Source organism: Egretta garzetta, unplaced genomic scaffold (assembly GCF_000687185.1).
Source record: "Egretta garzetta isolate BGI_Z169 unplaced genomic scaffold, ASM68718v1 scaffold112, whole genome shotgun sequence".
Classification (NCBI taxonomy): Eukaryota; Metazoa; Chordata; class Aves; order Pelecaniformes; family Ardeidae; genus Egretta; species Egretta garzetta.
In genome coordinates this window covers 2,311,818-2,323,808 of record NW_009258884.1, presented here as the reverse complement: position 1 = coordinate 2,323,808, position 11,991 = coordinate 2,311,818, and the positions used below count along the sequence as shown (strand labels likewise).

The 11,991-nt window shown below is 35.3% G+C and overlaps 1 protein-coding gene across 1 annotated transcript; it reads right to left on the bottom strand.

The window, feature by feature from the left end:
* Positions 1–2,616: 2,616 nt before the first annotated feature.
* ASPA (aspartoacylase) lies at positions 2,617–10,282 on the bottom strand. Its single transcript, XM_009633950.2, has 7 exons — positions 10,175–10,282; positions 9,215–9,467; positions 6,609–6,804; positions 5,330–5,423; positions 4,409–4,516; positions 3,374–3,483; positions 2,617–2,829 (listed from the first exon to the last, which is right to left on the bottom strand). The coding sequence occupies exons 2-7, from the start codon at positions 9,451–9,453 to the stop codon at positions 2,617–2,619; spliced, it is 960 nt and encodes a 319-aa protein (XP_009632245.1). The 5' UTR covers positions 9,454–9,467; positions 10,175–10,282.
* Between the last annotated feature and the right edge of the window lie 1,709 nt (positions 10,283–11,991).

Below are 11,991 nucleotides of genomic sequence, written 5' to 3'. Positions count from 1 at the left end.
AACAAAGTTAAATGCAGTGCAATTGCAGACTTCTAAAGCTTCTTTTTTTTTTTGTTCAGAGGACTACGTAATGCATTTCCGTAGCAGTTTTTATTGTTTTCATTTCACTACCTGTGATGACCTAGTACTATGAATTATATTTTTAGTTTTCTATGAGTGTATGTATAAAAAGAAATATTTGTTCTTTTCATTTGTACTTTTAAATTTCAATTAATACCTTATGTGTCTTCATCATCATACATATTGATTTGGTGCCTGTTTTAAAGGTGCTATTTAGGAAAACCTCAGGGGAATTCTGTTCTGTTTGGATGATAATATGAATTGCGTTGGATTCTTACAGCTAAGCCTGCTGTGGGCAAAATGATCCAAAAGACTTTCTTACCACAGAAGAGAGCATGAGGGAACCCTCCAGCGGAAAGGATAGTGCAGAGCTATTGGCAGGGATGGTGAACGTGGTTCTCGCTACCCAACCAGTCTTCTATAGATGCCGTATCCTGCGTTTCCTACTGTGTATGGCCTGGATGGATGGGATCACATTGAAATCTTCAACTCAGTTATGCTTTTACAGTGTATAGGAATTTGAGGGGAAGGATATTTATGTGTATCAATAGACCAATATAATATACCTGAGCATTGTTTGGCTGCCTTAGGATATGTGAGTATGAGAAAAAAAAATTCCTGTGGTCTTGGAATCTTTCATCTTTGCTAGTTAATTTTACGTTGAAACTGCCAACAAAGTGCATTAGGACTATGCACTTCTGTTTGGATTCTTTTGAGTGCCAGTTTTTGTACCAAAAAAAGAATACCTCTTCACATATACTCAGGAACCAGAATAAATGAGCCTGCGCTGTACTCCGTGCTGCTATGGGTAGACTTGTCACTGAAAACAAGTTCAGCTATCTCTGTGCTGTACTGAGGTCACTCTGTAGGTGTAGCCATAAAACAGGGAAGGCACAAAAAAACCTATAAGGAATGTGCTGTGCCAATGTCCAGGTACAAAACTCTGTGATAAGACCAAGGAAGAAGCTGGGGGGTTGTTCCTAAAAGTTCTTCATTGAGAAAATACCCTCCTTTTGTGGCCACAGAGCCCTGCCGGATCACACGTACTGTCTCCTATCTCAAGGCTCTTACCAAGAACACTATGAATAATGACTAGAGCAGGTATTTCTGTACTTTTTATACAATGTTTATTTAAATTAAAGAAATAAAACTTGTAATTCAATAAACATTCTGTCCCGCGTTTTTGTTTTATTGCCATAGGAGTTACACAAAGCAAGAAGAAAAGGATTTTGGCTTAGTAGTAAATAAGGAAGATACCACATTTCAAATGATGTGATTTGGGCGTTATCTAGACAATGAATCTTTCAGTAAATAGCTAATTATTGTATCCTTATGCAAAGTTCTTAATGTTTTCTCTAGCCCCGATTATTGTCAAATATGTTAAAAACAACTTCAGAAAAATAATTAAATCCCCATTTTCTTCTCTTTTTCAGCTATTGTGACAGGCTTTCTCTCTACCAATACAGAACAAGTCAGTCTCAAAATTCTGAGAAGTCTCCCCATATGGAATTCTTCTTAATTTCTATTCTGAAATACTCAGGTATGGTTTGTGCATTGCTCTTCACCAAAACCTGAGTAATTACCTAATCTTGCTGCCTTCATTAAAACTTTTGGGGCACAACAGCTGATTAAAATTTTATTAGAAAATGTTGTAAGCAGTAGGTGGATACACCTAGAAACGTCTCTTGTCTCCATTGCAATAGAAACTTTCTTCAGAAGTTTCCATGGGATAAGCACATCTTTTTCCTGAATTTGAGTATTGCTCCAGCGTATTTCCAACTACTAGATACTTTCTAAATTCAACCTTTTTGTCTTTAAATTATTGTTAAATCAGAACCAGCTTGAATTAATCTTGTAATACTTTAAACTTAAAAAGCTTTGCATTTCATTTTAGTGTATTTTTCTCAGGAATCATATGTTTTTAGCTTGTTTTATATCTTCACAAGCATAAAAACAAAAAACCCCAAACCCCGAAGCTTCCACTTCGGCACAGCAGGGGTTAGTCAGAAATGGCAGATAATACAAAAGAATTTTAATATATATATATTCACTCTGTTTCTCTCTCCCTAGCTTTTCCTTTGCCTCATATTTAGTATATTTATCTGAGGAATTAGTTTCAAGGATCACCTCATTTAAAAAAGTGTTGGTTATTGGAGGTTTGGGGTTGTAAAGTAGAAATGCTGTAAATTTTTTTATACAATGCAGTTTTGTGGATGAGCATCTTTCTGTATGATGCTGGATATAAGTTGCATAGCCACTAACCCGTATGTGGTATGTTGTTTAATCTTTTTATATAGTGTGAACTAAAAAACTTCATAAAAATAATATTTATCTATAGTAATGAATTAGTACAAGTAAACAATTGTAATTAGCATTATGATAGCATATTTCATCTTAGAAGTGCTCAGCAATGCTAATTAAATGGCAATTTAAAATTAGATTTTGCATTTTTTTATTTCATGAATTTGCATTTATATTCCATGAATTTCTACCAAATGACACTGAATTTCACAGAGGAGAAATCCACTTTTTGTATTGAAAAACTGTAATAAGCTTTTAAGAAGTGTTCTGGTCTAAGACTGAGGATCTGATGTGTTTTGCAGTCAGTTTCATTTTTACTGTTTTTACAAAAGCTTGTTTCTTTTCATAATATGCAGCTTCATTAATAAACGTTGGATAGACTGTACAGTCCCCTTTATATGCAATTACTTCTCCATCAAGAGTCAAAAATAGAGGATCACCATTGTTCAGTGGTTGCCAGTCTTGATCCTTAGAGAAAGAAAATAAATAGAATATATTTACTTTCAATTTTTTGTATATTTCATGTGATTTCTGAGTTTATGCTCAATAATTATATTCTCTCCAGTTCACAGCAAAAGCTTTTAAAATAATTCCTTTTAATCTTCAGTATATAATTTTAGGTTTCTGGCCTTCCTTTTCAGACTTGTATGGAATTCACTGGCAAAGGTGAAATAAAAGGCAACTGCATATGCTCACCGTTGACTAAAAACAGACCCTCATTTTAGAATCCAAAATTGGATTGATATTTTAGAATATAAGCTATCCTATTGCCTTATTCTTGTCAGTTTTAGGTTCAAAAGTGATGTTAGATTCAGTGAATCCCAAGTAAGTTACTGAAATTCTATATAACCTTAGTGACAGAACTTACTATAGGGAAGGTCTAAAGTATTCAATAAACTCATTGGCAATATTGTAATTTTAAATATTTACTATTAAAATATACTACAGTGTAGCAGAAGCAATGTAGGAATAGTTATAAAATGTCACAAATGGAAACTATTTTAGAATTTACCTGCAGTTTAGGGTGAATAATAGCAATAACTTCATCATTCTCATTCCTGGGATAATCTACTTTCTCCATTATTTTAAAAACCTCAATTGTACATGGTGGAAATTCCTTTCCTAGAAAGAATAAATGTCATTTAATGTCAGAATGAGCAACTGCCTGTTAAAAAGAACAATGCATTATTTATTCTCCTCAGAATGGCTTAAATCATTAGGTTGTACCTCGTCAAAGTTTACACACTAGTGATTAGCTCATATATCGTAAAAACATCTGGCTCCGGATTTTTTGTCCCTTCAAAGCCAAGTTGCAGAAAAATTGTCCAGTCATGTACTGTAGCATATGAAGCCCAGATCTAAATTTGGTGCTGAAATGTGACTTTTCACTATTTACTTCAAGAGATATATTTTGTAGATTATTAAATCAATGAAAGGCCTGTGTTTGATAATGCTGCACATTAAAATGGTATCAGTGCTATTTAATCTTTACCATTCCAGAACAATAATGGAGATTCTGACATGCACAACTATATTCTTTTCCTTCTACTTTCAGTAAAAGCCCACTGACAAAATGTACTCTAACAGAATTTTAAACACCTATTTTTGTCAGTATGTATTTTGGATAGTACACAGGCATAGCAAAAAATTACTTACAAAATGTATTGACTTCAATTTTAGATAGCAATGCACTGAAGGCATGTAAATTAAATGCTTCTTTCTTGGTATTAGTTTATGTATGTTCTTCATGTACATACTACTATACAAATGTTGCTGGCTAGTATTTCAGATTCTCAAAGCAACTGTAAGATTAAGATCAAGTATACTTATTGACTCTTCAGAAAGAGGAAATACCCTTCAAGCTGCCTGAAGGAGCTATACAGGAATTCTGTCTTTCTGATGCCACACTTAGGTGGTCCAGAGAACAATCCTCCCCCCTGCCTTTTACATGTTTAAGTGTTTAAATTAAAGAATATTTTAAAATATTCTCCTGAAATAGTCCACTGATATGACACAGAAGTCTCTATTCTCTCATTACTTACTCTACCTTGATTAAAAAGTTGCACGAAATCAAGGCCATGTTTGACAATCTTCCTCATTTTGTCCAAAGTATCAGCTCTAACAACACCTTGTGGCTGGGGACCCACCTCCACGCCTGTTTGCAGATGAGGGAGATTATTAATACAGTCATAATATATCACATGCTTAGATTACACAGCAAAAAAGATGTCTGACTGCGTCTGTGGTTTATGTTTAAGAGGAATTGTAAAGTACAGAGTTACGTGATTTTTAAGGCAAGCAGAAAATTGAGCTGCCCAGTCAGGATCAGTTTTTAAAGAGCCATAGGTACATTTTTGAGTGTGCCACTACAGTAAGAGAAAGGGTTGATATGTATATGTGTGTGTATATATATACACACACACGTTTCTCTTATTCTTTTCCTCATCCTATCTTTCCATGCTGCATTTTAGAGAACTCAATGTTTAATATGAAAAGGAAACTAATGATTTTTTTATATGGTTATGGTTTTGATTCCGTAAATGAAAAAGTTAACCACTTCCATGCAGAACATCGTTTCCCCCTTCCTTTATCACATCTTCTCTTTTCCTCCTCTTGGCTAACAACCAGTGTTTCAGCCAAGGCTTTTTTAGAGGACATAAACATTTCTTTTCTGAAGCTGTTGCTTCTTCTTTATCCTTGTATATTATAAATATTTTCTGCAAATAGTGGGTTAACTGAGTTTAAGAATTTCCATCTGGCTTCTGTATTTTGTAAGCCAAGCATAAATCGGAACCTTTCAGAAGAAGATACAATCAAATACATTTGATTCGGTAAACATACTGTCAAACAAAGCGCTACTGGTGATCAGAGCACCCTGTATAACGTAGCGAAATGAACAGATCTGGAAACAGGCATATTTTTAAGTAACTTATGGTGGGTTAAAATGGTTTTTATTTTTCATATTTACCAACAGGATGTTTTGCTACAGAGCGAGTTGTTGCGTATTTCAAGTTAGGATGTTCAATCAGCAAAACAGGACAGCGTTCTGGAGCCAAGGCGTTCTGTGGAGATTGTTTAAAAATTTCTTTGTTATGCAAATATTTTAAAATGTTGTGCCACAAAAGATTACTGATGCAGAAGTGATTTACACAATGTCTTCAATATGTTGCCTTTATTTCACGGCCCTCAAAGAAGTAGGACATCTTTAGAAAATGTACAAAGCTGTATTTGTTGGTCTCCTTTCCATTAACTCATGCCAGGCATGCTCCACTGAACTTTGCTGTCTCCTAATATAACTGAGCACAGTTCTAGCCTTAAATTGCTAATAGAAAGAAAAATCTACTCATTGGTGTTCCAAAACTTAGAATCAAAATACCGTAAAGCAGATTTCAAGTATTTTTTGTGTTAGATTCTCATACAGGGACATAGGTTGTGAATTAAGCCTTATTCTAACCTTTTTTTTTTGACACAGAAATCTATTCCAGGCCTCTTTCCTGATGACTGCCTACCATTGCTCTTCATATAATTTTAGTCATAAGCTTCCTGTATCTTCAAATATTTTATAAATATTTAAATGGGATGCATGTAATAAGAAAAAAAAATCAAATGTTAAAATATACCTTATTTCTAAGGAAAAAAACATTAAACGTCCACACCGTTGGCCTAAACCTCGATTTCATCAGTCATTGTCTAGGCCACTAGCACTTCAACCAGATTACGCTTAAGCCAGCACTTTTGCAAACCTCACTCTACCAATACTTATCAGCTTCAGGAACAGCAGACTCAAACAGCTTCTAAAGACGTATCACTATTCCTGAAAACACTGATGGAGGGAACACTTGTCATTACCTAGCTCCATTATTTTTTCCATGTCTTTATTTCATAAAATTAATGTTTAACTACTTAGCATGTGTGACCCAAATTTATCCAAGTTCCTGACAGATCAGTGTGAAAGATGAAATTACGTTCATTTTCATAGATGTTATTCTAAGCATTCCTCTTTCCCATCAGTCTTACTAACACTCATTTTAATACATGAAGATTATGATGAATTCAAATCTGAATTACCTGATATTATAATCAAATTATTAATTATCTCTGATTAAAAAAGCCTCCTATGAGTGATTAAATATTTTAAACAGTTTTGCATAAAAAATAGTATATTTAAAGAAACTACAAAATAATATATAGTAATACAACATTACAACTAATAATCTATTTTAATAGTTCATTTAAATTAGTTTTACCTTGATATAATGAAACATTTGAATTGTAAAGTCATCTCTGGAGTTTTCAAGAATAAGGGTACCACCCATGTTAGAAGTGGTGTTGTGAAGGTCAAAAATAAGGTCATACGCATCATCACTACCTTTTGGGCCAAATATATGATTGATTTCCTGAGCCCTTCTCACTTCATATGGAATATCTTCCACCACTGTCCTGCTGTTAATATCAGTACAAAGAAATTAGTAAACTCATTCCATGGCTTTACAGTCAACAAAATATGTATACCCTTTTCTCTATACTTTAATTCCATAATTGGCTGGAGTTGAAATCACCTATTTAATTACCAAACTGTTAAAACTTGATGAATTTGTGCTTGAAAAATGCAAGTATGATTGTTAAACAGGTCTTACGTATCTTGTGCAGAAGGGTACTAAGAATTTTTTCAATCTGATTTTAGCTAGAGACTATTTACTTCTCCTTTATTTCTTTACATCCCCAAACTTCCCCCTATGCAGAAAACTAACTCAAAATTTATCAGCAACTTCAACCACTTCCAAGACTGGATCCACTTCCTACTGAAGTATTCAGATATCGGTCCACGCCCTTTTACCTTGGACATCAGTCACAAGGTCTTTTGTAACTTGCTTTATTTCTTGTCTTCTCATATTCTGATCAGACTTTTACAGTCTATTGTTTTGAGCCCTCCTGACCCCCAAAGCTCACACAAGATTTTGCTACCTGAAATCTCCTCCTCCAAAGCTTTACTACTTGTAATCTCAGGTGACTTATATACTACGGTAAAAAAATATGCTTAGCCTAAGGAAAGGTCTGAGATCTGCTTCCTTTCTGTGTAAGGTCTCTATAGGACACTGATGTATGACGCAAGGACGTCTATCTTACACATTAACAGTGTACGAAGCTGCTGTAGGTTCAGACTTGTTCCACATAGACAGCAAATCTGGTTTTCACGACAGGCTTGGGATACTACCCAAGTGCAATATAGACAGAGCTGCTCTTTTGCACTAAAATCAGTTTCCTTTCTCAATACAGCTCAAGCTTTGTAATATTTTAATTTTGTAAGAAATATGGGTATTAAGTTGCATAGAATTTTGTTAAATACTAACAGAGCACCTTACTAACTGCATGGATATTTAAGCATCAGGAGAGGTTGCTGAGGAAAATTACGGGATCGCTGCTGGAGTATTAGAAATTGTAAGACACCATCTATTAGGAATGTCTGCGTGCAGTTGATCTACTGGTGGGACATGAGGTGGATTAGAATTTTTATGTGAGCCCCTCAAGCTCCTTTTTCTGTTTTTATGATTCTGTATATCACATAATCTACCTTTGTGTTCTTCAGTTAACGTCTTTGAAATTCAAGGTTGTTTCACAGGAGGCTGTTAAATTAACACTTATTGAAGCCAGTGGGACTCCCACCACTACTTTCAATAGTATCGGGATTTCACTCTCCTTTTTCTTATTTCGTCAAATGATTTGTAATCTTGAAGGGTGTGCACTTAAGGGATCAGGTGAAGGTATTCCAAACAGTCAGTAGTGTCGTAATAGGGCTGGGCAACTTAACAGGATTTACTGAAGAATATAAAATTAAAAAAATGAAGACAACCTGCAGGTGTCTTAATCCACTATTTTTTCAGGTTCTATGTTCAAAGCAGCTGAAAACAAACAAAACCGCTTTTTTGTCCTAAGCAAGCAGTTAAAAGAATGGCCTCAACACTTATGTGTTAAAAGGTCTGCTTATCTTGTATATAATAATAAACAACAAAATTCTAAGATGAAAAGCCAGATGAAAAGACAATGCAGGGTAAGAATAACCACGCTTACAAAATATATGTGATATATATTTCTTTTGGTGATATTCACCTTTACCATTAAGGCCTTTCAGAAACATAATTACCTGTTTAGCATGCAACTATACTAAGCATAAGAATGTTTATACAGCAAAGTACACCTCTGGAATATATGTCTGAAAAGCAGAGAAACATAAAATCCCACTAAAAATGTAAAATTAATGACTATTTTACAGTAATTATAGATTGTATTTCTTCTAAAATATAATGAGTCAGTTAAGTTATTGAGACTTTTTGGCTATCATTTTGCCATAGAATACGTTATTTCTAACTTAGCTAACTTCAAGTTTTCATCTTTTACTGTATATAACTAAATTAAGTATGCTTCCCTGATTTGTATGCCATTCTTTCAGATACTCAGATGTCTACCTTTAAATTGCTTTTATCTGCTATCTTCCTGCGAGTATAATTTTATTCAGAAAAGCTCCAAAGCCGTATGCACAAGAAGACATGTGAGAAATAATGACTTTTGCAACTCAGAACAGCAATGCTTAATTTACACAAATGCAGCTAATCTAATGCTAATTTGAAATGCCGCGTTTAAGATTGCGTTGGTCTGAGACTCGTTCTACCAGCAATAGGTTTAAACTGAATCTGTTAACACTTACGCAATTTGTTCTTTTTGGGTTAAAGGTCAGTAATTTCAGTTATGTGACTGCAGAGTTAAAATAGTAGTGGGACTTGTGCTAACATTGTAATCTCCTTACAATTTTAAAAAACAGAAAAGTAAAACAACAGAAAGTACAACTAATTCTTACCCAAGATTATCAGGGTCAAAAACACGGTTCAGATCACAGTCAATGTATCTAGTGCACTTCTTCACAGCTCTTGGGTTGGTAAGAAATGGTTTCACTTCCATTCCTGTTCTTTGAATCTCAGCTCCATTCTCTTGCCAGTGCTTGACCAAAAATACCCCTGATAACTCATTGCCATGAGTTCCCCCGAAGATAGCAACCCGTCTTACTGGAGGTTTATCAACAACAGAAGAGGAAGTCATGCTTTTCAGCAGCTCTAAGAATTGCTGAAAGCAAAATAGAAAATAATGATAAAGTAAAACTTTTGTCTCAAAAAAAAAATATCTTTTTTGCTCCTTTAAATGGAAAATTTTTTAAGCATGTTTAGGTCAGATGTGAATGAAAGTGAATTAACATTTCTCTAACAGTTTTAGACTCCCGTTGCGAGGCGGGGAGTTGCTAACCTGACACTCCTCCCTCCGGAGGAGCACTCCCCTTCATTTACCGTATTTAGTAATGTCTCCAGTCTGTTAATGGCACTGTTACACAGTTCAAAAGTTAACTTCTCCAGGCAATCTCTATTAATGCATGATATAGAGGTAAATCTTGTACTAATGACAGCATGAAAAGGCTTTTTAAATGTAAACTTTAATAATGCACTTAAATATCTCTGACATTTTTGCATTGCAAACTAGGTGTAGCAAGTATACTCATGTATGTTTGAAGTTACATAAACATTACAGTATACAAGGGCAGAATGATTTAAAGTGAGCAAAACCAGTAAAATATGAATCATATCTTGGCTCTAGATCAACACATAATGCTGAAACATCAAGTACTTTCATCTAAAAAAACAAGACCAGCTGAGTTCCTCAAAGCATGTTGTTGCTTGCATGACCTTTTTTGTTTTATAATATCTGAAGAACTGTGATTAGAAGGAGCACTAGCTGAAATTAAAGTGCAATTTATCCACGACTGACTGACCTAGTATTCCTGGCTCTAGTTCTATCTCGGGATCGGCTAACGCAGACCTCTAACACATTGCAGCAACTTTGCCAGTGACAACCCTTCTAACTTCTGCAATCTCTTATTAAAAAGGAAACGGATATAGACCACAATGGGACAATAGTTCTGTCCTCCCCCAAAAAAAACCTTCGTCAACAACTTGACTTCTTCCATTTCCAAAAGCATTCAGCTAGGCTTCTGAAACTTAAGCCAAAGAGCAGCCCTAACTTCCATCACAAGGATCAAAACATTTAGAATAAAAGGTCTTAGTAACAGAAAATGTTTTACTGCTGTAAATGACAGAAGTATTTGCAATTGGTATCCGACACACGATATAAATATAAAAAGTGTTACACTGCAAGGGAATAGAGAATGTTTGTTGAACAATTCCTTTTTATTAATATTATACTCCCGTGACTTGAGTATTTGGCTAGTGCCTGGGAGAGGCTTTATAACCCAGGCTGATAGATCATAGGTCTCCGAAAAGAAAGCTAAAACGTAAGACTTATCTAGACAAGTTCTGCCAGGAATATATTTCCTACAAAAGTTGCTCTCTATGTTTCTGCTTATGCGTACAGATTTGCTGAACCTTACAGTGAGTTAAGAGACTGCTTACTTAAACACTCGACTGTATTGCTCCTGTACTTAGAAGCTGTCAGATATTTAATCATAGTAAGTGATTTATTAAACAAAGCAGTAAAGTTGTATTTTACAGCGCTGGACAGCCTGTACTGTCCTTTGACCCCAGGCTCTTTAAGCAGTGGCTTATAGCCAAAATGGCTATTTAGACACTGCCTGAAAAAATGACGCGCGCTCCGAATCTTGGTTTGCTGAATTTAAACACCACGGCAGTTTGAAGAGTAAATGGCAAAATGCAAACATGCAGTACTAGTACATGTAGTTTATCTTTTATGGCTGGTGGTACTGTAATGGTGATAATTCCCTGCAAAACGCTGAATGAAATACAGAGATCATTTGTGCACTTACCTCATTTAACATGCAAGAAGTTTGTCTCCTAAGAAGAGCTTTCTTAGGACAGATACAGTGCATTTCCAAACATGAGTTTAAGAACTAAAGCCATGGAGGCTTCTTTTATACCCTTAGAGTACGTTAACTTCCAAACAACTTTTAACTCCTGCTCTCCCAGGACATTACAAGCACCAGCGAGTTTGTGGCATAAATGCAGACGCTTGAAAAGCTTTCACCCTTCTGAATTAAAACACTGGGACCAATCCCTTGTTCCTGTGCTTTGCCAATACTTACACTCTGAAAAATTATGCAGGATCATGTTTAGTTTATTAAGAATTCAGATTGGTTTTGTGTACTACATACGAACATCTAGTAGTGCATCTGAAAGCTTAGAATGTGTGCCATGAGCTGAAATGCATACACAGTAATAAAATGTAAATTAAATGAAGTCTATCAAAGCCATGAAGATATATATATATATGTAAGAAGCGTAACGTGGCTCACCAAAGCCTTCCAAGGCACTGGCTGAAGCAAAAACTGGGATTACAAAAAAAAAGGACAGGCTCCAACCCTGCTGAGTGCCAAGATTTTATACAGGAACCACTCAGAAGTTACAGGCTGTTGAAAACAGCCCTGTGTAAAAGCCAGGATAGTGGCTGAAGAGAAAAACAGCGTGAAGAATACGAATAGTTTTATTTACATCCGCGTTTGTGTTCACACGTTTGCGGGTATTCAGCACCTGCCCCGGGTTTCTCCAAGTGCTGAGCACGACACCCCGCGGGCCAGCTCCACGGGTACGGAGGTAATTCACTAAATCCTACAAAAAA

Excerpts from the sequence above, each read along its gene's own strand:
- ASPA (XM_009633950.2), bottom strand. The coding sequence starts at position 9,453 with ATGACTTCCTCTTCTGTTGTTGATAAACCTCCAGTAAGACGGGTTGCT. Across the intron at positions 4,517-5,329 it reads TGTAGCAAAACATCCTGTTG|GCGTGGAGGTGGGTCCCCAG; the intron begins GTAAATATGAAA and ends ATCTGCAAACAG. Across the intron at positions 2,830-3,373 it reads TTATTCACCCTAAACTGCAG|GATCAAGACTGGCAACCACT; the intron begins GTAAATTCTAAA and ends TCTTTCTCTAAG.